Source organism: Mercenaria mercenaria, chromosome 6 (assembly GCF_021730395.1).
Source record: "Mercenaria mercenaria strain notata chromosome 6, MADL_Memer_1, whole genome shotgun sequence".
Taxonomy (NCBI): domain Eukaryota; kingdom Metazoa; phylum Mollusca; class Bivalvia; order Venerida; family Veneridae; genus Mercenaria; species Mercenaria mercenaria.
Window position 1 is genome coordinate 19,930,558 of NC_069366.1, and position 27,483 is coordinate 19,958,040.

The 27,483-nt window shown below is 35.3% G+C and overlaps 1 protein-coding gene across 17 annotated transcripts in view; it reads left to right on the forward strand.

Moving 5' to 3' along the window:
* The window catches only part of LOC123550631 (FH1/FH2 domain-containing protein 3-like), a 161,849-nt gene that overhangs the window by 83,832 nt on the left and 50,534 nt on the right, over positions 1–27,483 (forward strand). For 16 of the 17 annotated variants that reach the window (XR_008371279.1, XM_053545328.1, XM_053545326.1 and 13 more), the window contains 6 exons: positions 258–3,258; positions 5,347–5,523; positions 6,419–6,558; positions 12,332–12,456; positions 17,104–17,127; positions 22,195–22,253. Coding sequence is in view for 16 of the 17 variants with exons in the window: in XM_053545328.1 (XP_053401303.1) it covers positions 258–3,258; positions 5,347–5,523; positions 6,419–6,558; positions 12,332–12,456; positions 17,104–17,127; positions 22,195–22,253 (3,526 nt within the window). In the remaining variant the exon portion in view is untranslated. The remainder of the gene's footprint in view (positions 1–257; positions 3,259–5,346; positions 5,524–6,418; positions 6,559–12,331; positions 12,457–17,103; positions 17,128–22,194; positions 22,254–27,483) is intronic. The other variant, XM_053545321.1, reaches the window with a different exon arrangement.

Here is a 27,483-nt window from a genome sequence, read left to right on the forward strand (position 1 = left end):
AAACCGCATTATATTAGGGTACTGAATTATTTGCAAGGGGGATTCCGTGTGCATGAAGAAAAACAGATTTTTCCCCAACTACTCAACTTTTAATTCTATTTAATCTGTGTATACATGCACTGTATTTCTTATCAATGTTTAGAACATTGGTTGAGGCCTGCGCGATTTGGAAAATGTCACGCAAGAAAATACAAACTTTTTTTCTGGAATACAGTAATATAAGGCGCATTTCTTTATTATTTTTCCTCTATTTTCAGACTTACGACATGGGTTCCAGCCGTGGCTACGGCATGGGAAGCAGCAAATATGGAGGCAGCAGTGGGTATGGCGGAAGTGGGGGAAGTAACTATTTAAACACCTCTTACGGAACGCCTCGGTCAACATATAGACAGTCTAGTTACGAACCGAGACTTTCCGCTTATACAGGGGGAGGGTCAGTAAGGGATAGAGTGAAACAAATGAACCCTGACAATCGTAGTGGGGGTAGTTATACCCCATTGACCAGCCGCCGTGCTTCTGGTGCTAGGGACTATGGTGGAAGTGGCGGCGGCACCAATTCATGGGATAAATATTCGGGCCGGAGTGTAGGCAGTGATTATAGTAATCGTTCAGGATATATGTCTGACTATGGTGGGAGTAATCCTTCGCTTTATGGTTCTTGGGACCGAACTTCGTCACGTTCAGGGAGAGGATACGGCGGGGCAAGTCGTGAGACGTCGCCGGTAAGTATTCGGACGCCGGCACGTCAATATGATTACAGTAGCAGTGCGTCACCGTCGCCGTATTCAACGTATTTACGTACTGCAGAGACTCGATCTCCATCTACGCAACACAAATTTGAGAGACAAAATTCATTACGATCAGACGCGTATGAAGAATCTCCACCAAGGCCGCGCCGAAAATGGGAGGAGGACGTCTACGGTGTGAAGGCACGGCGTGAAGCCCTTCCTGAGCCCGTTAAACCTCCTCCTAAGGATTATTCTTCTGATTCCGACAGTGCTCCTGAGGATGAGAAGGGGCATGCTAGATATTTAATGAGTAGGGGTACCTCCCCTATGCCAGAGCCCGGTAAACGAGACAGGCGTAACAAAGACACATCACAAATCAGCAAAATTAAAAGGGTAAAATGTCCGAAAGAGCCTCGCGGTAGAGCTCGCAGTGATTTACGGCGGCGACGGTTAGTGGATTGCGCGACTCAAACAAACCTTGATGAAGCCGCGCCAAAACGGAGAAGTCGGCAAGGTGGGGCGGAGAATCGGGCTTCAAGGGAAGAAATTGCTAAAATGGCTGCTTTGGCCTTATTAATAGACGATAATGATAATGCAGGTGAAAACTTTTACAAACACAGAGAACAATTTCAGATGCCAGCAACCCCGTTATCACCCACTTATAAAAATAAATCAGCTGGTTCGAGTTTTGATAAATCCCCATCACGTGTGAACCAGCCGGAAGAAAGGGGCTGGCGTAAATCTGTGTATGACGATAGTCCACCACCAAAACGGAGTGAACAAAATCGAGATTCTCGTTATTTGGAAAGTTTAGATGTACCAGACGAGAAAAACTGGCGCAAGGCCGTGTATGGAGACCCGACACCCGCGCCTGCGCCTTTAAGTAGATTAAAGCATTACCAAACAGAGGAGGATCTAAGAATGGCGGGAGAGAGTGCAAGAGCTCGCAGAATGCCACTCACAAGTACTCCCGCGCATCTAAATACGCCTGATGAGGACAGTATGGAGTCCCCGCCGGACCAAGATGTTCGATCTCCGACGAGGCGGGACCGCAGATCTTATAACGATTCAGAAGCAGAAAAGCGACGGTCGCAACAATCAGAGAATGAAAAACGACGATCGCAGAATGAGTCCGAAGGTTCGAAATACCGCCGGTCTTCTTCTAGAGACAGTATACTGGATGACAAACCAAACCGTCGGCGTCGTCAACGTACATTGAGTCGAGAAATTCTAGACGAATCAGAACTTTCACAAAAAAGTGGCAGAACAGCGCTTACACCAGATTCGTTGTCAGTAAGGGATAGTATCGAAAAGGTTCACAGTTGGAAACAAACACTTCCGCCTTCTATACAAGACCAGCAACATTTAGGTGTTGATAAAGTAAGCCGGCATCCCGAGACAGGTTTTCCGCGAAGTGACTCGGGAGAATATTTCTCCGCGCATGAGCAAAATTTGCCCTCAAAACAATACAAAGACAAAATGTATGCACAGCAAACAACTTCCTCTCCGAATTACGATGAACAGCATTCTGGTGGAGAGGAAGAGGTGCTATCTCCGGGTGGACATAGAAGGCATAAGACACGGCGTCATCTGTCAAGAGATTTGTCGCAAGAGAGCAGTGTATTTGACGAAGACCGGACACATCATCCGGTGAATAAAGAAAAACTGAGAAAGTCTGAACTAAATAGATCGGAAGAACTTGAACGTCAAGAGCAGGAAGAGTTGGAGCGGCGTCATCGCATCTACGCTGGGGAAGATCCCGCCGCCGTCGAAGAATCTCTGCGCCAGAAAAGACCAGAATCATATCACCGTGATGAATCACCAAGTAGACGCCGAAAGCGTTACGGCTCGCGCCATAATTCACGAGATGATATTTTAGATGACAGTCGAGCGCGTAAAGAGAAGAGAGATGCGGACGCTCATATAAGTGACAGTTCTCAATTTGGTTTCAACAGGGAAGGCTCGCCTAATAGACAAGGCTATCGAAGTAAAAGACACAGTCGTCATAATTCGCAAGAAGGCGTTTTGGATAGGGATGAGACTCGGGCGCAAGAATATCCGCACGCGCAGGATCATGCGCAATATATGAGACCTCATAGTATGGTAGTTTCGAATGAGAGTTTAGCAAATCTAAGCACCACAAGTTCGATACCCTCTATGCACTCGGCTCTGACAAACGACGGTACTATACAAAACGCTGTTTCTATGCAATCTATAACTTCAAACGAAACACAGGAAGTTCCACCAGAAGATCAAATGACGTCGTCTGGTGGTTCACTTCCGGATATTGTTCCCGGCGATAACAGATCGAGGGAACAAATTTCGAAAAAGAACCGGAAACCGGACAGAACCAAAAGCGGTTTAATTGGACGTACGGAAGACATTGACAACCTTCTTAATTTCAGTCCAAATGAAGAGGAATTTGTCGAAAAGGGGAGAGGTCTTCAAGAAGTAATAAAACAGCAAAATGCGCACATTCTTGACGCCCCCGTACCAAGAGAGCCTTCTCCTTTGAAACCGCAAGGTTCAGGTAAGAACATCTGCTTCGCATGTTGCTGAAAACCGCGACGCTGTCTCCATTATAATTACATTATTATCATCTGCGGTTGTAAAAGATAAATATGATAGGTGGAAGATCTACTAAGATTTGAAGAAAAATTATTTAATTTATAAATATATTACAATAAAATTAGATGTTATCTAATATAATGTTTTATCTTACATAGTAGAAATAAGAGTTGCAACGTAATGGTTTGCTTGACTAAAGCTGCTGTTGCTGTGTGAAAACAAAATATGACATAAACTAAGAATTTGTTTCTTTCATAAACTGGAAGTCATGGTGTAGGCCAAAATGTCATTTTATTCGGATAGCACAGAAAAAAGCTGGGACCCGAGATACGCATATAAATGTCGTGCCGTTTGTACATTTATAAAAACTGCAACATTTCTTCCTGTCTAAAGATAAAAAGTTAAAATAACAAGAGTTGCTTGTAAACACATGTGCTCCCATGATAGCCTGTCGGAGGCAAATGGGTATGTAATTTTGTACGTTGTGACCTTGACCTTTGACCAAATGAACTCAAAACATGGGGATCATCTGCTGACTACAGGTAACCATCCTATGAAGATTGACCCAAAGCCTTATTTGATTACATTTCAAAACTCATCAGTCTAGAGGTCGCTGTGACCTTTACCCTTGAACTACTAACCTCAAAATCAATAGGGACACGCAACTGAAGTTTGACGACTGTAGGGTTCATAATATGGCGTACCATTTGGGTCAAAAGTAAATAGATAAAACAATGAGTATTAAAATTATACAATTTTACACGTGCAAGTATATGTTTTATACCTACAGGTGCAAAAATATACCTGCAGGTACAAATTGGAAATGTACGTGCAGGTATAAAAGTGTACGTGCAGGTATAAAATTGTACATGCACGTACAATTTTATACCTGCAAGTACAACTTTATACCTGTAGGTATGAATTTTCAAAAATACGTGCAGGTATAAAATTGTACGTGCAGGTATAAAACTGTACCTGCACGTAGAATTTTATACCTGCACGTACAAAAATATTTATACCTGCAGGTATAAATTATACCTCCACGTACAATTCTGATTTATACCTGTAGGTATAAAAGTGTACCTGTAGGTACACTTTTATACCTGCGGGTACACTTTTATACCTGCAGGTACATTTCTGATTTGTACCTGCAGGTATAAAAGTGTTCCTGCAGGTATAATTTACACCTGCAGCTACAATTTTATACGTGCAAGTACAATTTTATACCTGCAGGTACATTTTTATACCTGCAAGTACAACTTTATACCTGTAGGTATGAATTTTCAAAAATACGTGCAGGTATAAAATTGTACGTGCAGGTATAAAATTGTACCTGCACGTACAATTTTATACCTGCACGTACAAAAATATTTATACCTGCAGGTATAAATTATACCTCCACGTACAATTCTGATTTGTACCTGTAGGTATAAAAGTGTACATGCAGGTACAAAAATATACCTGCGGGTACACTTTTATATCTGCAGGTACATTTCTGATTTGTACCTGTAGGTATAAAAGTGTGCCTGCAGGTATAATTTACACCTGCAGGTACAATTTTATACGTGCATGTACAATTTTATACCTGCAGGTACATTTTTTTTCACACTTACAGGTATATTTTTGTACCTGCAGGTATACAATTGTACCTGCAGGTACAGTTTTATAACTACTTGGTGTATCTCTTTACTTTTAACCCAAATAGAACGCCGTATTATTATTCAGCGGAAACCATTTACAGTCTCGAGATCACTGTGACCTTGACCTTTGGCTCAGTCGTCTACTGTCTACATGTAATGATCCTTTGAAGTTTGGCAAATATCTCAAAAATAAACGCACGGACCTATGCGTGTTACTGTGAGAAGTTACATTACAGAAATATTCTATTCCCAACAATAGTTTCAGAATAGGGATTTACCCTAGGACTCTTACGAAAACTTGCGTGACGTCTAAATATTTCAAATCAGTTATGCAAAAACGCTACGTAGAATTAGCATTTATGTCAATAATTGCATTAAACATGTGTGTAATTTGCAAAATTTGTTTTTAGAGGAAAAACTTATAGATATTGAAGACGAGGATGGTGTGTGGCCGTTTCTTTCGCAGACTGATACCACTGAGGCCGCGGCATCTCCGAAACCCAAGTCAGCCAAAACTGAGGAAATCTCTCAGACCGGCAAGGAGATGTGGGACTTACTGAAGGCCAGGAAAGGACTTGTTGTTATCAGTAAGTGATCTACTAATTATCACCCTTTTTCCACTAGTCTACTGGCTATATCCCCTTTAACCTTACCGATAATGGGAAATAACTCTGTATTGGAGTCTGTAAGTAATGTACTGATTCTCTCCCTTGTTCTGTTTCAGACTTGTTCCCTGTTGTCCACTTCAGCTTAATTAATTTCTCTCAGGACATATAGTATGTCAGTATGAGGTGAATCGCATACGTATAAAACAAGCAAAACGGCTCTATGCATGACTAATATATCAGATTTTTTGCCTTCGAAAATAAACAGGAAAGAAGTGTAATGAGATACTTTTCTTACATAATTCGGTTTTCAAGTATTCTAATGATTGCTTATCTTAAATGTAACTTTTATTTCATTGACAAAATACACATACTGTTTTAGTTCAACTGGATAGCTGCCGTTTATCAATGAATGATATGGCTTAGGTTCCAAATGCAGTTTCCAGGCATTACAAAAATATATAATTCATACGAAAATGGATTCATCGCCACTATCGTTTATTTAAAGGGGACATTTTCTCTTCTTTTTTTTTGAAGGAACATATTTCTCGGCTGTCGTCATATCATACATTGTATACCTCTAGTTTCGCTTTTTCTTTTGATGAAATGCTACTAGGTTCGTGTGGCCTTTACTCGTCTCACAAGATTCTCTCTGCAGGCCGGTTTAGTTTTCGGTCGTGTCCCCAGCGGGACTCGAACCAACGACCCCAGTGTTGAACTAATGAACCGTCTGTTTGCAAGCCTTACATTAAAAAATATGTAAATATGTTAGTTCTTTCATAATTGTGTAAAAGTTGAATCGGTTTCAATTTAATGGCAGCCAACTTAGCCTTTTCTAGAATTCTTAATAACCCGTTATTTATACATTTTATTACAGGTGATATTTTAGAGTTATGCACAAAACCAAAGAGGCCTCGATTTATCCGCGTTCCGGGTAGTGAGGAGGAAGAGAAGAGTTTCCGTGGTTACAATACGGCAAACGAAATGTTGGAAAACATGCAAGTCGACACAAAACAGGTTCGTTACAGTTAGCACGTTTTTTTATGAGTACAGTTGCTCCAGTCGGTACAAGTGAATGTTTTCTACTGAATTTTCTTGATATACATCAAATTCTAGTTATTTCAAAGTTTTAAACGATCTCAATTAGTGTTGAGTTTAAAACGTGCGAACAAAAGATATATAAGACTATACTAAATTACCAGTTAGGCCTGATGTACTTTTTACATGCAAACAAACCGCGACGGGCAGTCTACAAATTTAACACCATTCCGTCTCATTTTGAGAGTTTACAGAGGTTAAAATTGTTTTCCTGTGTTACCTAGACCATCATTTTTGCGGGAAATGCAAAGAAAAAGAGAAAAACGCATAGTTTTATTTCATAGAGGTATGTTTTGTTCAATAAAATAGAAGCACACTTGATATACAAACAATAGTAGCAAGAAAGATAACTCGTCCGCTCTTAACGAATTAATTGCGCGCCTTCATATAAATCTTTTTCAATTATTTTGATAAGTGTTTACATCGGAAAGAATGTATTGCCTTGCCAAATTAATTATTTTGGAATCGCAACCTGTCAGAAAATATGCTGTTGCTTTATAATTACTGAAGAATGCGATGTTAAAGAAAAACATGCAACAATTCAACAAAATATGAATGAAGTCTTTTAAACAGCGCTTTGAGCCAATATCCAGTTAGGGCATTTCAAGAATTCATAGTCGTTTCCATAAGTATTCACCACATCTGTTTGGTCAATAATGTTGCTACATAGGCCTATGATAAAAAGAACATCCATAGACAGTATATGCCACAAAAATAAATCCAGCACTTATTTATCTATGGATGGTTTTTTTTTTTTTTTTTTTTTTTGTATCATATATAGCATCATTATTGACCAAAACAAATGTGCCGGACGCCAGTGGTATTGGCGACTCATCCTGAAGACTCGGATCGCGCGCAAGATAGGCCTACAGAAGACGCTCCCATTCCAGAAGTTTCCCCGGTGTTTAAATACATGGTTTAAACCACCCATAATGGGAAGAATGGTCATTTCAAAAGTAGGCCTATATGATATTTTCCTGAAAACGACATTTTAGAGAAATAAATAATGTGTGCGTGCGTTAGGTTATTTATGTTTAACATACTGAATATGATGATAACAAATTACAGAATGACTTGAATTTTTAAAGTGTCATTCAGTATCTTTTAAGTAATCCGCCTACAATTTTTGCGGCGATGACATCAAAGGGTGATTACCTCAACTTACCTGTGTGGCCTAGTTACACGCACTTCGATACACAAACGCGCAAGAAATGATTCAGTGTGTAAAGTGGTTTGTAGATAAAGCAGTCGGTTCGCTTTAGAACTGAGAGGTGTATAAAAATAAACTTTAGAGATAAGGTCGGCTCGCAGACTTCTGTTGATTAAATTATCTGGAAAGTTTAAGAATATATATTTTTACCGGGAAATGTAAACGCGCGCGGATGGATACTGAGGTCGAAGGTCAACTTTTGAGTCTGTGTCAGATTTTAGTAAATATCAAACATGGCGACCTTCGCATGTAGAATACAGTATTTGGATGATACTGATCCTTTTTCGAGTACAAATTTTCCTGAACCAACGCGGCCGCCGACTTACACATTCCACATAAATGTTCCTCTTGTTAACCAAATCGGTGGTGTCCACAGACTTTTAGGGGCACCACATAAAGTAAGTAAAATTTTGAAAACGAAAACTGTCGCCAGTGTAAACAAATCGGTGGGTGGGGTAATGCATTATTTGGAAACTGATTATTTGTGCGTTATTCAGATAAACGGAAAAATAACATGTGAAGTGTTCATTCAAACTGGATACCTACAGTTCCTGTTGACGGATATATTGAAAATAAATCGTGTGACGGGACAGAATTCATTAAGAAGTCTTAAAAATTTGGAGTAATGTGTTAGTTTAGAATTCAACTTGGATTTTTAACAGATTTTAATAAGGCTCTAATAATGAAATAGAGGTTGACTAATACCCAGATGATATGTTAATTGGAGGTATACGCTTCGCGATACCTATACCAGGATGTTATTGTTTATTATGATATGGGTATCTCAACAATGTTGTTTGCACCGATTACATATTGACTGCCATTTGCATGACATATTAAATAATATATAACCAAGCAGTGATTGACAGTTTTATGTTGTATGAAATGAAGGGAAAACTTACCAATCACTCTAGACAAAGTTCAAATATAAAAATTCTAGTCAATGACATCCCTAAGCAACTGACAAGTTTTTTTATTAAGTTGATAAATGAAAATTAGCTTGGTTGGGTCCAGTCCCAGGTTACTCTCACATGTGTTAGGTTTGAATATCTGTGAACTGAGTCTCAGCTGCATGCACTGATGTGTATAGATTAGTCTTTTTAAGTAGGAAGTTCCTTGAAATTAACTGCATTTGTAATTCACTGGCAGAAGCGTGTTATATGCCATGGTACTGTGTTATGAGCCATTGTACTGTGTTATAAGCCTGGCATGGTATCAAGGCTGGGATTATAATGTGTGTTTAGCAAGAGTTATTATAAGTCATTTACCAAGTGTTTCATTTAAATTAAAAATTTATGCTAATTGGTCAATTTGAAGTCAGCATTTTAATACTTTAAGCAGTACAGAAACTATGAAGATGCTTGGGAGACAACAAGTTAGTTTTTTTGCATCAGTTTTATGTAATAAAAAAATTTTAGAAAAAAACTGTACTTCCAACACAAAGATCAGTACTGCTAGATTTGAAATACTTGGAAACACTCCAGTATAAAGCATTTTTTAATTTTGTACTCAGTTGGAAAACATGTATTTAGTTCCAAGGCTAGTTAACAGCTGATAACTGTGAAATTCTGAGGTGCCTAATAGTTCAAACATAGCCATATGTTTTCTCTCAGGAAAGGCGGATCCATGTAGATTTTTTTTGTACAGTTTACACTGTAACACCTTCAAAAAAGAAACAATGCTATACATAAAGATGCAAACTCTATCTGTTTTTCAACTGTTAAAAGTTTTAAGCAATAATATATAGATAATATAATAAATGTGTTTTTCAGCAAAAAAAAATTATATATATATATATATATATATATATATATATATTAAGATTAGAATCAGTTGGATTTAGGACAAAGCTTTTTGATTAACATTGAATAAAACAGGTATGAGCCATAGTAATAGTAGTGTCAGTACAATGAATAACAGGAAAAGTTAAATTTTGGGTCACATTTCAGAGCAGTTTCTTTAGAAACACATTTAAAAATGCATTTCATAAAATGTGGCTCACATGGCTATTTCAAACCTTCCTTCACTGAATGTTTATGTAGGTTGCCAAATGCCTTAGGGTTAAAACATAGGTAATTGTAAAAGAAGAGAATAATGTTTGATCTCCATAAGTGGAGGTTGAAATACATTAAGTTTTACAAAAACAAAGGAATTATTAAATGTATATTTTTATGCCAATTTGAATCTGCAAAGGAAATGAATTATGACCCAGATTTGACATTTTAAATCTGTAGTAAGTTTACTGTTTAATTATTTTCACCAAAGGTTACATTTTTATACTATGTTTAATATTTCCTTTCCAAATGTCTTATTACAGTTATTTATGATAAAAGGTTTTCTTCTATGCATGAATGGAGGTTCAATAAAATGCAGTTCAACATTAAAGAAATTTGTTTATGCTCCTAAAGTTGTCATAAAATGAAAAAGACAGCTATCATCAGTGTAATTAACAAGAGAAAATTATACTCTGTATACAATGCAGTAATTTACTTTAATTGCTTTGAAATAGTTTTCACTCTGGGTGTTACATTTAGGCAATAAAGTCACATTTATGGTTGTATAACCTATTGTCAAATCCGGGTTTTAAATTCAAACTTAGCACATGTTTAAATTTAAATTTTGCCTTGTTATAGAAAGAATGAAGGAAGAAAAAGAATATAAGGGTTACAAAGATAGAAACACAATCAAGGCATATATTCCCGGCAGGGGTTACACTTTTGTATGCAATTTTTTTTAGTAAAAGTATGAAGAATTTATAATACAAGGGAAAATAGCCTGATAGTCACATGAAAATTGTTGAATCCGCTTAAACGAATTTGTAGCAAATTAGAGCTCAGGTGGCAAATTTAAGTGACCCCTGACCCTGCAATCATTTCTTATGCCCCCGGCATCTACTGATGCGGGAGGCATATAGTGATTGTCCTGTCCGTTCTTCCATTCGTCCCTCCATCCGTATGAGGTTAACCAAATGGGACCGTTTCGTCTTGCATCAATACCCCTTACTAGAATGACTTGATACTAATGCAGATGTAACCTGTGACCATTCCTCATCTTCAGACATCACCTGACCTCAATTTGACCTTGGCTTTGACCTCATTTTGGACTTAGGTTGCTTTATAATATATGGGCCATCTCTTGGTTAACCAAAATAATGGGACCGTTTCGTCTAGCATCAATACCCCTTACAAGAATGAATTGATACTAATGCAGATGTAACCTGTGACCATTCCTCATCTTCAGACATCAACTGACCTCAGTTTGACCTTGAACTTGACCTCGTTTTGGACTTAGGTTGTTTTGTATCGACAAGGATGCCACCGGGGACATCAAGCGTTTATTGAAAGCAGCTTCTTGTTTGTTTCTTAGTTTATATGAAAGGTTCTTTGATATGAAATGTTTCATCAACAGCTGATTGTGTTTCTGTCTTTGTTTAGCAAGAAAGAAAATATTTTCCAAAAAATTTCATCAGTCCTAGATGTTTGATAATGAGTATGAATATTTAAAGAACATAAACAATATTCTCTTAGTGTCTCCCACCTAACTTATAGGCCAGAACTGGTTCTTTCCAGGAAAGACAGCTTCGCATGTAACCGTGCTATGCACCGGGCACATTAAAGAAACAGACCATCTAGTCGCAAAGAGCTAGGCCAAGTAAGCCATACAGGCCTGCATCTAAAAGGATTTCTCACTTTTTGTTCTGGGGGCTTTGTCTTACTCTGTCCCTCTGGTCAGATCACTCAGTCTCTGTGTCTGTACTAGTAGAGGATGAATTTGGCACCCTGAGTGGCTGCCTTCACCTTTGAATGTGTTTATCATGAAAAAGGCGCTATTAACATCTGGTATAATATATAATATTTAGAATTTATAAACAATACTGGTATGTAGAATATGTATATGCATTAGTCATTATGGAGATTTGGTACCTGTAAAATGTTAGAATGCATAGCCATTAGGTTCTCCTAGAGCTTACGCAATAAAGCACTTGTAAAAGAGCTATGACAAAAAGAAAATTCTAGTACCTGCAAGTGGTTGCAAGTCATCATTTGATGAGTCAAAGAGAGGAATGGCACTTCAAGTGAAAGCAATAACAATCACAGAAATTATTCTTGACAATAGATAGAAAGTTTTGTCCCTGAATCACAAAGCCAGTGTTTTAGTGTCAGTATGTTGAAAGAAATAAACATTTATAATAGCTACTCGCAAATGTTAGAATTTCCTTGAGGGTGAAATAAAATAATACCTTATAATTGTAAAATATTGTGATCTTATTGCTTTTTCATAATGGTACAGGTATGTTTAGTAAACATTAATATATTTGCATGGTACTCAGTTTGGAGTATTCTACTTTTACTAATACAGTGTCAAATGCATTTTGAAGATTGAAATTTACAGTCTCTTTAAAGGATTGTCTGTCTGTCTATCTTAAGAAAACTGAAACTAGAAAATAAGAATGGTTTCAATACATTTCCTCTTGTTTTACAGCTAGAAGATTGTGCTCTCCAGATTTACCGGTATCATAATGGGACACAGGGGGATTATGGGACATATCTGGATCCCGAGTCCACCATCGATGAACAAGCAGAGGAACTTGAAGGCTTTCAGGACCAGTAAGTTGTTTGTAGAAGTTTATAAAACTTGGGAAATTCTTATTATTCTTTGACCAAAGAATTAGGACTCTTCCCACCCAATTTTATAGTTCTGGTTTGTAGCTGTGTTTTTAAAATACATGCAGATCAAATTCACCCACCTGAGAAATTTGAAATACAGTTCATAAAATTCACACAATAGCAAACTGAAATCACTATGTAAAAGATTCAAAGATCTAGATTATAAATAATAAAAATGCAGTAAATGATACAATCTACTGGAAGTTCTGTAATAGTTCTAAAAAAAAAAACCTCCATTAGGACTTCAGGTATTAGGCTGAACTCGGTAATCTACACAGGAACAAACAGGTCATAGGCAACTGTTATATCTAATCAGTGCAGTACAGGTTGAATAGGAATTGATTAAATAATATAAATATATGAGAGGTAATCATATAGTCGGCTGATATATAATGTAACATATAAACATAATGAAGCACAACACCTGTTCTAAGGTATATTTTTGTTGGCAAAAACTGTGACAGTTTTATATACTAAACTCTGAATGCACAGCTGTTTCATTTTTGTGTAATTTTTAATAAGATTGTAACCTGAACTTTTAAGTAATCACACACGCAAAAAAACTCGCAGATAAAATACATGCAAGAAATAAATTCTATAGAAATTATATTGTGGATAATAGTCAAGGATGAAACTAAGTTTCTGACAGGGATGTACATGTTCTGTAAAAGATTTCGATGCAGATTCCAAAGCTCTGTTTGTCCATCTGGTTAAACCCTTACCTGTTAATTACATGGCATTGTGGTATATGCATTTGAAGTGCAGCATACATGCATTGTATTCATGGAAAATTTCCTTCATTAGTTGTAGGCTGATGATGAGATGCCATCAGCTGATGTTGAATCAGTGAGAGAAGTTAATTATAAAGGTAGACATGTCTTGAATGAGTTCCAGACAATAGTTTGCCCACTGCCAACATGTTTATACTTAATGAAGAGCATTGTTAACATAAACATGTATGTTATTTAAGGCTATTGTTGATGGGTAGCAGGCTTGTTGAGTGCTTGAGAAATTACTTTCATATGGTAACCAAACTAACCATTGTAAATTATTATGACAGTCAAATCATCAGAGCTCTCGGTATTTAGATCTTTGTTGCAGCGTTTGTAGCAACCAAACCCTTTGCACTAAATTTTACACCTATGGAGTCCTCTAGCATGAAAAATACATGTGATTCTCCGTTACAATTTTAAACAAACTTGTCACATGTTAGAGTTGCAATACCTGATAATCCTGTGAGGCTGCACCATGAAATTAGGCATTCTGCTCTCTGAGCACAAAAAGGACACGTTTGGCTGTCTGACCCATGTGATTCAAGTACATTTCAGTGCTGTAATTTTGATGGTCATATCTTTTCATCTGTCCTGATATCTGTAACGGAAATATTAAACGTTATTGTGCATTCAAGTCTATATACCATGCACATTCTCAATTGTAAAGAATATTTCCTAGTGTAAAGTGTTGCCAAGTTGCAGTCATGGTTTATTCATACAGAAAGTATGACAAAGTATAAAAACATAATGCAACAACTGTCAACATATATCCTGTATGTGGATCATCATGTAATGAAGTAATTCAACTGAAAACTGTCCTGCTGTGCACATCTTAAGAAATCTGCATCCGGATGAAACCCTGAATCAGAATCAGATGTTATAATGTTCATATTTTATTATATTCTATCTATTTGCTTTTTGTAAGTGACTCCCTAATATTGAGGAAAAGCATAATTGTAAAGTTGAATTGTTTTGAAAATAAGTAAGAAATTTAATACAATGAAATGAAACCAATTTATGTACATTTTACATGGTCAGACCTAATATAATGCTAATGAGATATGCTGATACTGCAAAATATTGTTGATCAGATCTTGACAATATTCACCATTTGTGTCATCATAAAAAGTACAAAATTTAATATAGAGGTACCAAAGACAAAAATATGAAATCATGCTTTGTAATCTCAGCAGAATCAGTTATTTAATGTCTTTTATTAAATTAATAATAGTGTTTTCATAAAAAAAAATATTTGCTATTAAAGGTTTTCAGAGAGTGATTTTGAAGAAACCAACAATAATATATTAACAGTCCTTGATATCTGTAAGTTTAAAATGCATTTGAAATAAGAACATTAAATTTTATTTACATTGGAAGCTGCGTGTATGTATATTATAACTAAAATAGAAACAGGTGTTGTACATGCCATTTTATAAATACCTGTAATGAAATACAGAAAATTAGATATTAAGTCAGCATGCTAAAGAAAAATATATTCTAAAATTCAAGATGAAATGCTAAAATTTTCAGACTTAGTTTTCTGTGCTTGAATTTTTTTTGTTTCAGTGTGAATCATCTTGAGTATTGAAATATTATATCAGAGCAAACTGGTTTAAGAATTGTATAAGATATAACCACATTCCATATTGTCATATATTGAGTGAGACAATGGTCAAAATCATTCAGAGCGGTTAATCGTGATATTACTCGGATAAAATCATCAGGTTCTAAAGCAATAAGTCTTTCGGTTTAATCTACCCGAGTCATCGTGAAATTCCTTTAAACTTGGTGATATTGTGATTATACCGTGATGTGAAGTGTTTGATTACAAACTAATAGTCAACAAATAAGATAAAGTGCATAAAATCTTTACATTCGTTTATGACACCTCACTCGGTGGACAGTTATGCAAATAAGCGCCTTATTTGAAGTAAATTTGTTTACAAGGGCAATATAGTCCTATTATTACTCAATGTTTATTCCTGTGGGGTCTATTAGAATTTAATAGGTTTGTAAACAAAAACTCAATTAAAGTTTGAAGTTGAATGAATGGTCTTCTACATACAAATATTGGTACTTGTACATGTGTGCGCAATAAAGGTCACTTTCTAAAAATGGTCGAAAACTTGTTTAGTTTACTTTAGTTGACTCAGCAATGTCTTTTAATATATCCACTAAGTGTATTATACTGACTGTCATTTCATAACCATGTATATCCTTTTAGTGCTAAACCAGGAAACAGAAAGACGAAAGATAAACTAAGATTAGGCAAAATATCTACCAATAGAACTTTTTAAAAAAGTCCAAATCAAATTAAAAATTACATACTTTTATCTTACAAGTTCTTTAAAAGTGAGTTTTTCTGCTGTTTTTTTCTAAGACCTCAAAGACCTCATTTTTGTATGAGATTTTAACAAATATTTTAGTTGTATTATATCTGGTATTAAATTAAATTAAATTGTGTACACTTGCTTATAAGCTTACATTATTTCAATACAAATATCTCCACGAAGTTGTAGCCTATTCAAGATGGAAATATAAAATGTATATATGAGGAAGGTACACCATTGCCATGAAATATGAACTGGCTATAAAGGCTGTAGAGCAGCCATAAAATGTCATGCTAAATAGCTATAAAGTAAATACATAATGTGCTGAGTTAGATAGATAGATGTTTTATGTTTTCAGTGGTAGCTTATTAAGAATGGTGTTACTCCCCAGCCCCGCTCCCCATTTCTCAACTGCACATAATATGCAAAATTGGTTGCATCGTGCAAGGGTTTCATTAATTATTAAAGTAGACAGTGGAAGTTGCAGAGTAGAGTGGTGGTCTGTGGGTCATATCATTTGGAACTTTATTTGCAACAGAACAAGTAATTGTTTCTTCAGACAGAAATAGCAGGGGGAAATTCCCTCCCCCTCCTCCCAACTCACCCATGGCCCTTAATGAAACCCCATTATGACTGAGTTCTGTTTATTCCACTTATTCCATGTAGTAAATTTGTTTAAAAAATAATGTTTTTATAAGAAAATATATTGTCAGATTAGTGTTGGCATTTACTCCCTTTAAAGTTCCCTTTTTTGCTCCAGAATTTGGGGAGAAACACTTGAGTTACCCTAAGCTACTTAGAAATTGTTCTGAAGCATTCTGTTTACCAATGACCACTATTTCGTAATCATCCAGTATAAAAATACTAGTCACTAAACCTGATGCATCAGGGACAGTTGACAAGACTTAGTATGCCATCAAGTTGACATGATGATAAACATTCTACCACACATTCTTTCATCTTGTAATTGTTGTTTAACGATAAAGGTGACTTGTTGCTAATTATTATGCACCTTTCATGCCCAGTCATCATAACCATAAATGATGTTATATTACAGCTAGACAAGGCATGCCCCAGGGAGATCTCCTCTCTCCTATATGATACCATCTTTTATATCTTGTCTGTTTAAAATCAATGATAAAATGTCAATATTAACTTTGATTTTAACAAAGAAACTCTAAGATAATTAAAAAACTTCCAGACCATATAGCAAAAATGTAAATTGTAGGTCTTCAATTTACTTCCAGCTGTTCTTATTGAATTTCAATTTTCTCTCAATTGTTCTTAATTGAATTTCACTGTTTAAGAATTGTCAGTTTTTATAAAAGTTCTTTAATTAGTTACTAAACCACATGATATTTTCTTAATTGAATGAATATTATTAAGTCATGCCTGAACATGATTTTGCTCTATAGATGTCTTTGCTAAAAACAAGGAAAAGGTATACATGTAGATACATCATTGTTTCATGTCAATTTTTGTAGCCCATGTTCCAGCAACAAGCCGAGGTAATAAATCCTGGTTATGATTAGTTAAATGTCATAATAAGTATTGTCATAATTACATATTGCTAAAATAGGTTATATATGTCTAAATGAAATGTTCTGTATTAAGTAGGATCGAAGCTTTTGTTGTTGTCCAAAACTGTATTGTCCGAGCTACATTAGAAAAAGTTGTTCCCAAATGTCCAGATTGTTACTTGTTGTTGAGAATCAGCGAAATTTGTGTCCATGTCATGCATTGTCATCTATCATTCATTCATATAGTCTAACACTGTTGCAATAGTAATAAATCTAACCCTGAAGCCAGTAGCCACTGACATGTTGTACAAGACTGATGCATCCTGTGAAGAATATTGCATGTGAGTTTTAGACTTTAGACCTAAGCTTCATATAGATGATTGAACTGCATCAGCATAGAAACTAATTAGTGAAGTAGATTTTTGTGCTCATTCCTGTACCCAGTCTTTGAAATTGTCTCCTTCATTTGCTTCCAATTTTCTGTTATTGATACAATTGACAGATTTTAGTGTTAGGTCATTACATTAAAGTGTTCAGTGTGCAAAATTATGTTTTTAAAGACTTTGCATGACTTTAACAGTACTGCTACAGATTGAAGTTACAAAATTTCTTCTCCTGTGAAAGTACTATATAATAAGCCTATCCAGGACTTTGGTTTGTGGGGATGGAGTTTGTTAGGGGATCCAAGGGCATGCCCCCATAGGAAAAATTGGCAGGTATACCTAGAATGGTGGTCTGAGGTGTATTAAATTGACATAGGTGGAACATGAATATTTGGAACTTTAAAAAGTACAAGATTTTTTTTCATGAAACCTAACTTATTTGGAGAATATATAGGTTCTTTAATTAAGTTCAATATGAAATATATTAAGTCCCTATGGATCCGAAGCAAATGTGACAGAGTCCCGATTCCAACATGGGACTTTTATTGCTGAGCAATAGCTTTGTTCATACGCAATGTGCAACATTTATAAGTACTGAAGTATCACGAATTCACCATCAATAATATATCCTATATTTACTGATAAAAGCCGATACAGTAAGTGGTTTTCAGTATGATATATAGTAACAGCTGTTTAGCTATATCTCTCAGTTGAATACATGATATTTATATTAATTATATATGCATGCATATAATATTGCATTGTTTATAATTTTGATTATTTCCGTCAGGTGTGCATTTAAATTAAGTTTTTGCTTTGTTATTGAAAATGATTTTAATACAACATTTTCAGATGTTAATGTAAATTAAGAATGAGAAATTTGAATGGTAAATAACATTTGAGCCGCACCATGATAAAGTCAACATAGTGCATTTGCGACCAGCATGGATCCAGACCAGCCTGCGCATCAGCACAGTCTGGTCAGGATCCATGCTGTTTGCTTTCAAAGCCTATTGAAATTAGAGAAACGGTTAGCGAACAGCATGGATCCTGATCCGTGCAGTCTGGTCTGGATCCATGCTGGTCGCAAATGCACTATGTTGGTTTTCTCATGGTGCGGCTCATTTTAGCTTTAAAAAGTAACTTACAACTTATTTTACTCAGTCTTGTGTCAGCTTCCATTGAAGAATTATTGAGAAGCTGTTTCCTTGAGCTCTGCAATCAGGCTTAAGCCTTAAACTCAAGTTGTAGCAGCCAACATTTTATCTAAGACACCACTTCTCCACATAAGAGAACAAAAAATAATTAATATTAAAGACTCATTATGCTTTTGTTTATAATGTGGCGGCACCACCTCATAAAATATTATATTGTTTTGTTAATTACTTTGTCTAATAATTATTTTCACTAATAGTTGTCAGAGTTGAATATTTATTAACACAGTAGAAAGTATTAGAACTATTGAATCCATTGTTTTTGATTACCTCCCTTTTTGGCTCTAAATATACGAGTTAATGTGCACTGCAGTATTTAAAGCAGTGTTTTTCTAACTTAATGTAATTATACATAACATCTTTTTGACTAGCTGTTTCATTCTTTAAAACTTGAGCGAACTTAATAAGTTGTAAGATCTAATTTGCAGACTTTATATCGTGGCCTCAACTCGAAACTAGTCTATCTGCTTCTATTTCTGTATACACATAGACTAGTTTCGCGTTGAGGCCACGATATAGTCTCCTTTGGGTATTTTATCAGACTCTGCAGACCTCAGCTGAGAAAATAATATACCTACTGCATGGTGATCATCTCCTGGAACTTTTTTTCATTAATTTTTGAGAGTCATAAACTTGTGAGATCTTCTTCTAAACCTTTCATCCAGTGTATGATATGATAATGATACCCCCACATAGATGGAGCCACATTGTTTTTATAGCTTCACAGGTACACTCTGTCTTCACCTATCAGAATCAAAATTTTAGAGGATGTTCCACAGCATTAAACAATCAGTCTTACCCAGAAATAGCATCTTATGATAAAATGTTTTATGGATTTATCTCCAATTTTTTCAAGTAGTTGGTTAGAAATTTATGAAGAAGTGATGTAAGTGCTGTTTTTAACTTCATAATTCTGTGGAATAGCGATCGCCCAAACTCGCAATGAAATGAGCAAATGTTTGAGTTACCCAGCTGAAAATTTCAAGCTATCCAAACATAAAGAATATAAGGAAAAAGGTGAAGGACCACGTAATTGCTTGAGTGCTAGTATTCTCGAGCTATCAATGCAAGAATGAGCCCAATTTCTTGACCATTCAATAGACGAAGCAGCCCTATATCTTGAGCCATCAATACACGAATCAGCCCTATATCTTGTACCATCAATACACGAATCTGCCCAATTTCTTGACCCATCAATGCACGAATCAGCCCTATATCTTGAGCCATCAGTACACGAATCAGCCCTATATCTTGTGCCATCAATACACGAATCTGCCCAATTTCTGACCCGTCAATGCACGAATCAGCCCTATATCTTGAGCCATCAATACACGAATCAGCCCTTAAATCTTGAGCCATCAATACACGAATCAGCCCTATATCTTGAGCCATCAATACACGAATCAGCCCTTAAATCTTGAACCATCAATACACAAATCAGCCCTATATCTTGAGCCATCAATACACGAATCAGCCCTTAAATCTTGAACCATCAATACACAAATCAGCCCTATATCTTGAGCCATCAATACAGGAAACTTACTTACTTTTTCGAAAAAGAAGGATCTAGATTTTTTTTTCAACAATTTATTGACTTTAATACAGGATGAACTACAAGTACTTTGACTTACATCCAGAATATGGCATGTTTGTTTAAAGTTGATTCATTGTAAAAAAGTCTACATTCTTATCTAGTGAATATCAAACTGTAGAAACTTAACGATATGCATTTTGAACCTATGTGAGAGCGTTGCCTTTTGGCAACAGTGAGTTAGATGTTAATCATGATAAAAAATTTACTTAACAAATGAGGCCAAATTGCTGCCCTGTTAGTTAACCTGCCAGCTACATTACTAACTAATGTTTTTAAGTAAATAATGTGACTTACATTAGGTTTTGGTTACTGTATAATGATACATTTATCTGCCTTAAAATCTGGGAATTAAACAACTGCTACCCCAGATCTACTTGTATTTTTTTTTTTCATGTGTGATTAACTAAACATTATTCATGTTGTAAGCAAAAAAAATATGTGAGATAAAAGGGCTTTTTCAACATCATTTTGTGTGAAATCAGTTATTCTTAAGTTTGTATAAAATATCTTATTTCATTTCTTTAAAGGATGTTGCATTTAATTTGTCGATATTTCAAAGTGAAAGAATGCATGCATGCATGAATGTATTAAATTGAAATTACAAGATAGATCTAGTGCATGGTATGCATGCTAATTAAAACTGTTCTTGAATTAATTAATGAGTTTTAAACATATTTATATTAAAAGCAAGGTTTTGAAGTGAGTATAATCTCTCTTGATTTTCAAAATAATAATTTCATCAATTCATAAAACATTGTTTCACAGAGATGCAAGTTTTTCCCTACTCATTTCTCTACTGTAACCAAATTTATAGTACATTATACTTTTATATCTATATTTTGGAGGTTTATCAGAAAAACACATTAACTAATAGTGAAAAAATGTTAATGTTTGCAAGAATTTAATTATTTTTTCTTTTTTTTATATATATATATAATAATTATTTTCATGCTAAAAAACAATATACATGTACAGTCAAACTTCGTTAACTCGGACTCGCATAATTCGTACACCACCCTTCTCTCAAACTTTTCGTCAGGTCCTGGAAAAATCCCTTTGTAATGAATTTTGTTCGATAACTAGAACAACAGATCACTCGAACAAATTTTGCTGGTCCTTTTGAGTTCGAGTTAACCAAGTTCGACTGAATATCAAAAATGGAGAAAATTAACAGATTGAAATTGGTTACAGTATATGTATTTAATAAATACTAATTCAAAATCTCTTTCATAGCACATCTCCATAGCAATACGTATAGGGGGTTATAGTTGCTGCAATATTTATTACAACATGTAGAATCTGAAAAAGTCATTATGGGTAGCTATCAAAACCTCATACAGAAGGTTTATAGCCACCTATCTCTCACTCAGCAGATGTCATAACTATCAGTTCATCATAACACTGATACCAGGATAAACAATCTTCAAGATTCTCTTTTTTTCTTTATATACCGTTTTCTCAACTGGAAAAATGTACCTTTTGTTAGAGCCAGAACATTGAGGATGAGTTTCACTGTAATTCTATTTAAGATAGGATATTGCAAAAACATAGTAAGGCTTGGTTTGAAAGTAAACAGTACAGCTTTATGATATTATATTATGGAAGAGAGAGAGAGGAGGAACAAAATGGCTTGATATTGCAAAAAAAAGTTTTGATGAATATTTATTTATTGACAAAAACAAACTGCACGAAAACAAAAAAACAACTTTTCCTTCAGGTGGTTGGTGGGCTGTTTGTAAAGATAAATTCTTCCTGCATTGTGTAATGATGATATATGCACTAAAAGGTGCATTTTATAACTGGGAAGCAGATTTAATGCAGGCAAATGTCATCTCAGTGATAAAGATACAATATATTATTTCAGGAGAAAGAATGCCCTGATCCTGAGGACCCAACTTACTGTCCGAGTACATGCTGTGATAGGTAAGTTATACTGTGACCTTCACATTCATAGTATAGAGTGGCTTTTACATTTATGTTCAAAAATTGACCATTATATTTATAGTTACACAGTGACTTACACCTTTGTAGTTTTATAGTGACCACCAGCTTCAAAGTCACATTAGCCTTCACCTTCATAGTTACTCAGTGACAATCTTTGTAATCACACTGACTATTGCCTTCATAGTTATACAGTGACCTTAACCTTCATATGCAGTGACCTTCACCTTAATTGTGAGACAGTGAACTTCATAGTTATACAATGACCTTAACCTTCATATTCAGTGACCTTCACCTTAATTGTGAGACAGTGAACTTCATAGTTATACAATGACCTTAACCTTCATATTAGTGACCTTCACCTTAATTGTGAGACAGTGAACTTCATAGTTGTACAGTGACTTTAACCTTCATATTCAGTGACCTTCACCTGAATTGTTAGACAGTGAACTTTATAGTTGTACAGTGACTTTAACCTTCATATTCAGTGACCTTCGTCTTAATTGTGAGACAGTGAACTTTATAGTTGTACAGTGACTTTAACCTTCATATTCAGTGACCTTCATCTTAATTGTGAGACAGTGAACTTCATAGTTGTACAGTGACTTTAACCTTCATATTAGTGACCTTCACCTTAATTGTGAGACAGTGAACTTCATAGTTGTACAGTGACCTTAACCTTCATATTCAGTGACCTTCACCTTAATTGTTAGACAGTGAACTTTATAGTTGTACAGTGACTTTAACCTTCATATTCAGTGACCTTCATCTTAATTGTTAGACAGTGAACTTTATAGTTGTACAGTGACTTTAACCTTCATATTCAGTGACCTTCATCTTAATTGTTAGACAGTGAACTTTATAGTTGTACAGTGACCTTAACCTTCATATTCAGTGACCTTCACCTTAATTGTTTACAGTGAACTTCATAGTTAAGCTGCAACCTGCATCTTTATCTAATTGTGACATTCACCTTCATAGTTTTACAGTGACTTTCACATTCATACAAGAGGGAACTTCATTTGTAGTTAAACATAGAACTTAACCTTAGTATACTGTGACCTTCACCCTCATAGTTGCACATTGACCTTCATCTTCATAATAATAATGGACCATCATTCTTTCTGAAGAAAAAGGTCATAGAAATAAGGTAACTTATCCAGACCAAAGGAGTTCAGGTAAGCTGATCTTATACTGGGAGCATCTAGAGAATTGGTATTTTTCTGAAAGTCCACAAAGGCCTTGAACATCATTAGTTGGAAAACTTACATCCACATGTATGTTAAATAACATTTCAGACCTGTATTGATCTTCGATTATTAAGATAACGAAATGTCAGCTATGTCGGAAATCAATCAGTCAGGTGATAAACACTGGGTGGTGTAACAAAAATAATTGAAATCTCTGCCTTGGATTGATATTTGTACAGAGACCTCATAATAACTATCAAATAGAGTTCAAAAAAAGTACACTTGATTTTGATTTTTAGATAAGCTTTTTATCCAGAGTTTGAACGCTCTGGTTTTGTTAGAAATTTCTTGCTATTTCACTAGGCTTGCATTATTAGCAATTCTTGATCATAATTATGTATATCAGTTCAAATAAAAAGACTGCTGCCTTGAAATTACTGAAAAGCGAGGTCACGTCTTTATTTCAGTAAGCTGACTGTTAATGGCTGCTGTTTTCTGATGCAAGATCTTTTACATTTTGAATAGTACTGCATACTTTCTGAATTTGAAATTGTTAAAGAAATGATTTTTTATTTAATAAGCTCTTAACCCTTAATTATCTTGCTGGATACGATTGATTCTGCCTTTGTGGCCAGTGTAAATCATGATCAGCCTGCACATCCATGCAGTCTGATCATGATCTGCACTGTTCACTATTTAGCCAGTATAATGGTACTGTCCAAATTGGAAGATGGACAAGTTTATTATAGAAATTTAGCAGGGTAAGGGTTAATGGGATTGATATGAAAATGTGTCTCGTACTTCAACACTTGATTGGTGATCGGCTGTAGCCTGATAGATAAGTCTGTATCAATAGTGGTCAGTTTATCATCTAAACCTCTACAAGTAGCTATAATAAACACCTCATCTTTTCTATATTATAATACAAAGCAGCTTATAGTGGCTACTTAAAGACGGCAATAAAACCACTTGGACTACTTGATACACTAGTAAATATACTCTCCAAACTGTTTACTTTTTCCATACCAACAGCTTAAATAAAGAGGAATATGACTTAACATAAATTTGCTATAAAATGAGCCGCGCCATGAGAACATCAACATAATGGGTTTGCGACCAGCATGGATCCAGACCAGCCTGCGCATCTGCGCAGTCTGGTCAGGATCCATGCTGTTCGCTAACGGTTTCTCTAATTGCAATAGGCTTTGAAAGCGAACAGCATGGATCCTGACCAGACTGCGCGAATGCGCAGGCTGGTCTGGATCCATGCTGGTCGCAAACCCACTATGTTGGTTTTCTCATGGCACAGCTCATTAATGATAAACTAGACTTGTTTCAGAAATACATTGAAGGCTCTATATTGAGATGGTTATCTTTAAGACTTTTAGGAGATCACGGATTTGAAGGCTTTTCTGTAGATATGATATTGGGTTGAAGTAAATACAGGTTCTTTGAAGCCACGGCATGGAACAGTTGTAGAATTCTTTACTAAAGTCTGTCTACAGAATATATAGAATTTTTTTTTAATTTTCAAAAAGTGTTTTTTCTACATTTACTTATTAACTTTTAATGTCTCAGCAACTGATTACCTCTGTTTTGAGAAGAAAAGGTGGCATAATTATACAAAATTTTAATAGCCTGAAGGGTTATCTCCTGCCAATAAAAACATGGGATCTGAAAACAACTTACTTCCTGGTCGGGTACAAGTTGCAGCATTTTCCTTGTTATTCAGGTTTGATAAAGACATGTGATTTTTATGGTTCATTCAGTTGTTGATGCCAGGTGAAGAAAATCAGGAACTTGTGATGGTGAAGAGTTACCAGAATAACATAATGGGGCTGTCACATAAATGGCAATAACAACACAATCATTTCTTCAGTTCCAATCAGGCATTGTTCTTGATTTCATGAATGCGTATTTGTTGTAAGTTCTGGGTAGCTTATTTTCAGGAAAGGTTCTCAATTCCCTTGACACTTTTATCAATTGTTTCGTCTGTTCAGTGGGGTGTGTTTTAAAAATGGATTTCAAAATTTAATCAGCTCATGTGAATAAAGCACTTGCGAATCAAGATTTTTGTTTGGCATTGAAATGGTACCTTCCCCATTCTAAACGTTGATGTTACAAGGGGAACATTGTTTTAAAGGTATATATCAACATCATTAGTTTTAATTAGCAGTGGTTTGTGTTTGTTTTGGATTTCATAAGGCTTCTAAAAATGTATGAAGCGAGGAGGATGAAATATGAAATGAGTTTATGCCAAGTTTTCTTTGAAGAAGTCAGTCATCTGGGGGATTTGGTGTATGGTTTGATATGGTGATAGGTATACTTTGATAAAAGCTGGGCCCTGCAGGAATTGTTTTGGTACCTAGTCTGCTTAATCCTTTAATGTATGGTAAACCTTTGGTTGGCAGGTTTGGCAAAAATGTTGTTTGACTGATGTGTATACTCATGATCTGCATATGTTTACAAATAAATCCCTATCTTTTAATGTATTTCAGTGGCACACGAAATGAAAATATGTGAGATTTATCCTTATCTAATGATTTTTTTGGCAAAAATGGATTATGCAAAATTCGGAAACACTTTAAAAAATATATAAAAGAAGATTGAAGACTTTGAAATTGATTAATTTTGAATGCATACAATGCTGTGGTTTCAGCAAAAATGGCTATTTGGTTGGGACATGTTTTGGTTGATGTTAAATGTTAAAATATACAATAAATGGAAATTTTCATTTGTTTGTTAAGATTAATTTCATGATCTGATGCAACCACAAATTCCACGACAGTTAGTCCTCCATGGATATTAATGATTTCACATAAAAGAAAAAGTATTTTTGTACCAATTTAAAAACGAGTGTCCGTCTTGAGTCAGTTTTAGTGTTTCATGTAACATTTTAATTAGAAAGGAAATTGAGTTTCCAATATGTGGAAGAAATCATTTGAATAAAGTGGTAGGTTCTTTTTAATAATAGAATAGAAAGTTAAAATTTCGTATTTCCAGATTCATACAGAACCATACTGACTTTGTATAATGGGTCATTATTATAGATAATAATCAACATAGTTGGCTTCTTTGCTGTTTAGTAATTGCAGTTTATCTTAAATTATCTCAATATTGTTCTCTTTACACCAACTTCGCTTCCATTCGGACAACATTCGTCTTTGTTATGCAAAAGTAACTTATATCCATTGATCTGCCTATAGGTTTACAGTGTTTTGCGAAATGTCCGGATTACGGGCAGGATTTCTTTTATTTGAAACATATTTGAGCAGATACTGGTATTTACCCTAGAGAGAATAATAGTCTGGTATTTGTATACATAATTGATAAGCAAATAATAAATTGTACATAATTACTGCCAGGTGAGAGTGATTGGAGAAAGTGATCTCTGGGTCAATATACCATATACACCATGGGCTTAACCAGGCTTCTCATATAAATATTACTGATAGATAAAAAAAATCTGAATTTCTTTAAGAATGTTAATTTGTTGTCTGGCTTCATTTCAATGAGCAGGGTGAAAGATGATGCTTTAGGGAGGCAGGTAATGTCACAGACATATCTATTTGCTATTTGTTTGGGAGTTTTATACTAAAAGACTTCTTGTCTTGGTCAGTGATCTTACTTTATATTGATATAGAATGTGATGTTCTGCAGCTTGTGTAGGGTGTTCTACAACATGTATATAGAGTGTAGTGTTCTACAACATGTATAGAGTGTAGTGTTCTACAACATGTATATAGTGTAGTATTCTACAATGTTTTCTACAGCAACTGTAGAGTGTAGTTCTACAACATGTGTAGAGTGTAGTGTTCTAGAACATTTGTAGAGTGTGGTGTTCTAGAATATGCAAAGAGTGTAGTGTTCTGCAACACGTGTACAGTGCTCTACAATATGTGTATAGTGTAGTGTACTACAACATGTGTAGAAGGTGGTGTTCTACAATATGTAAGAAGTGTAGTGTTCTGCAACATGTGTAGAGTGCTCTACAATACGTGTATAGTGTAGTATACTACAAC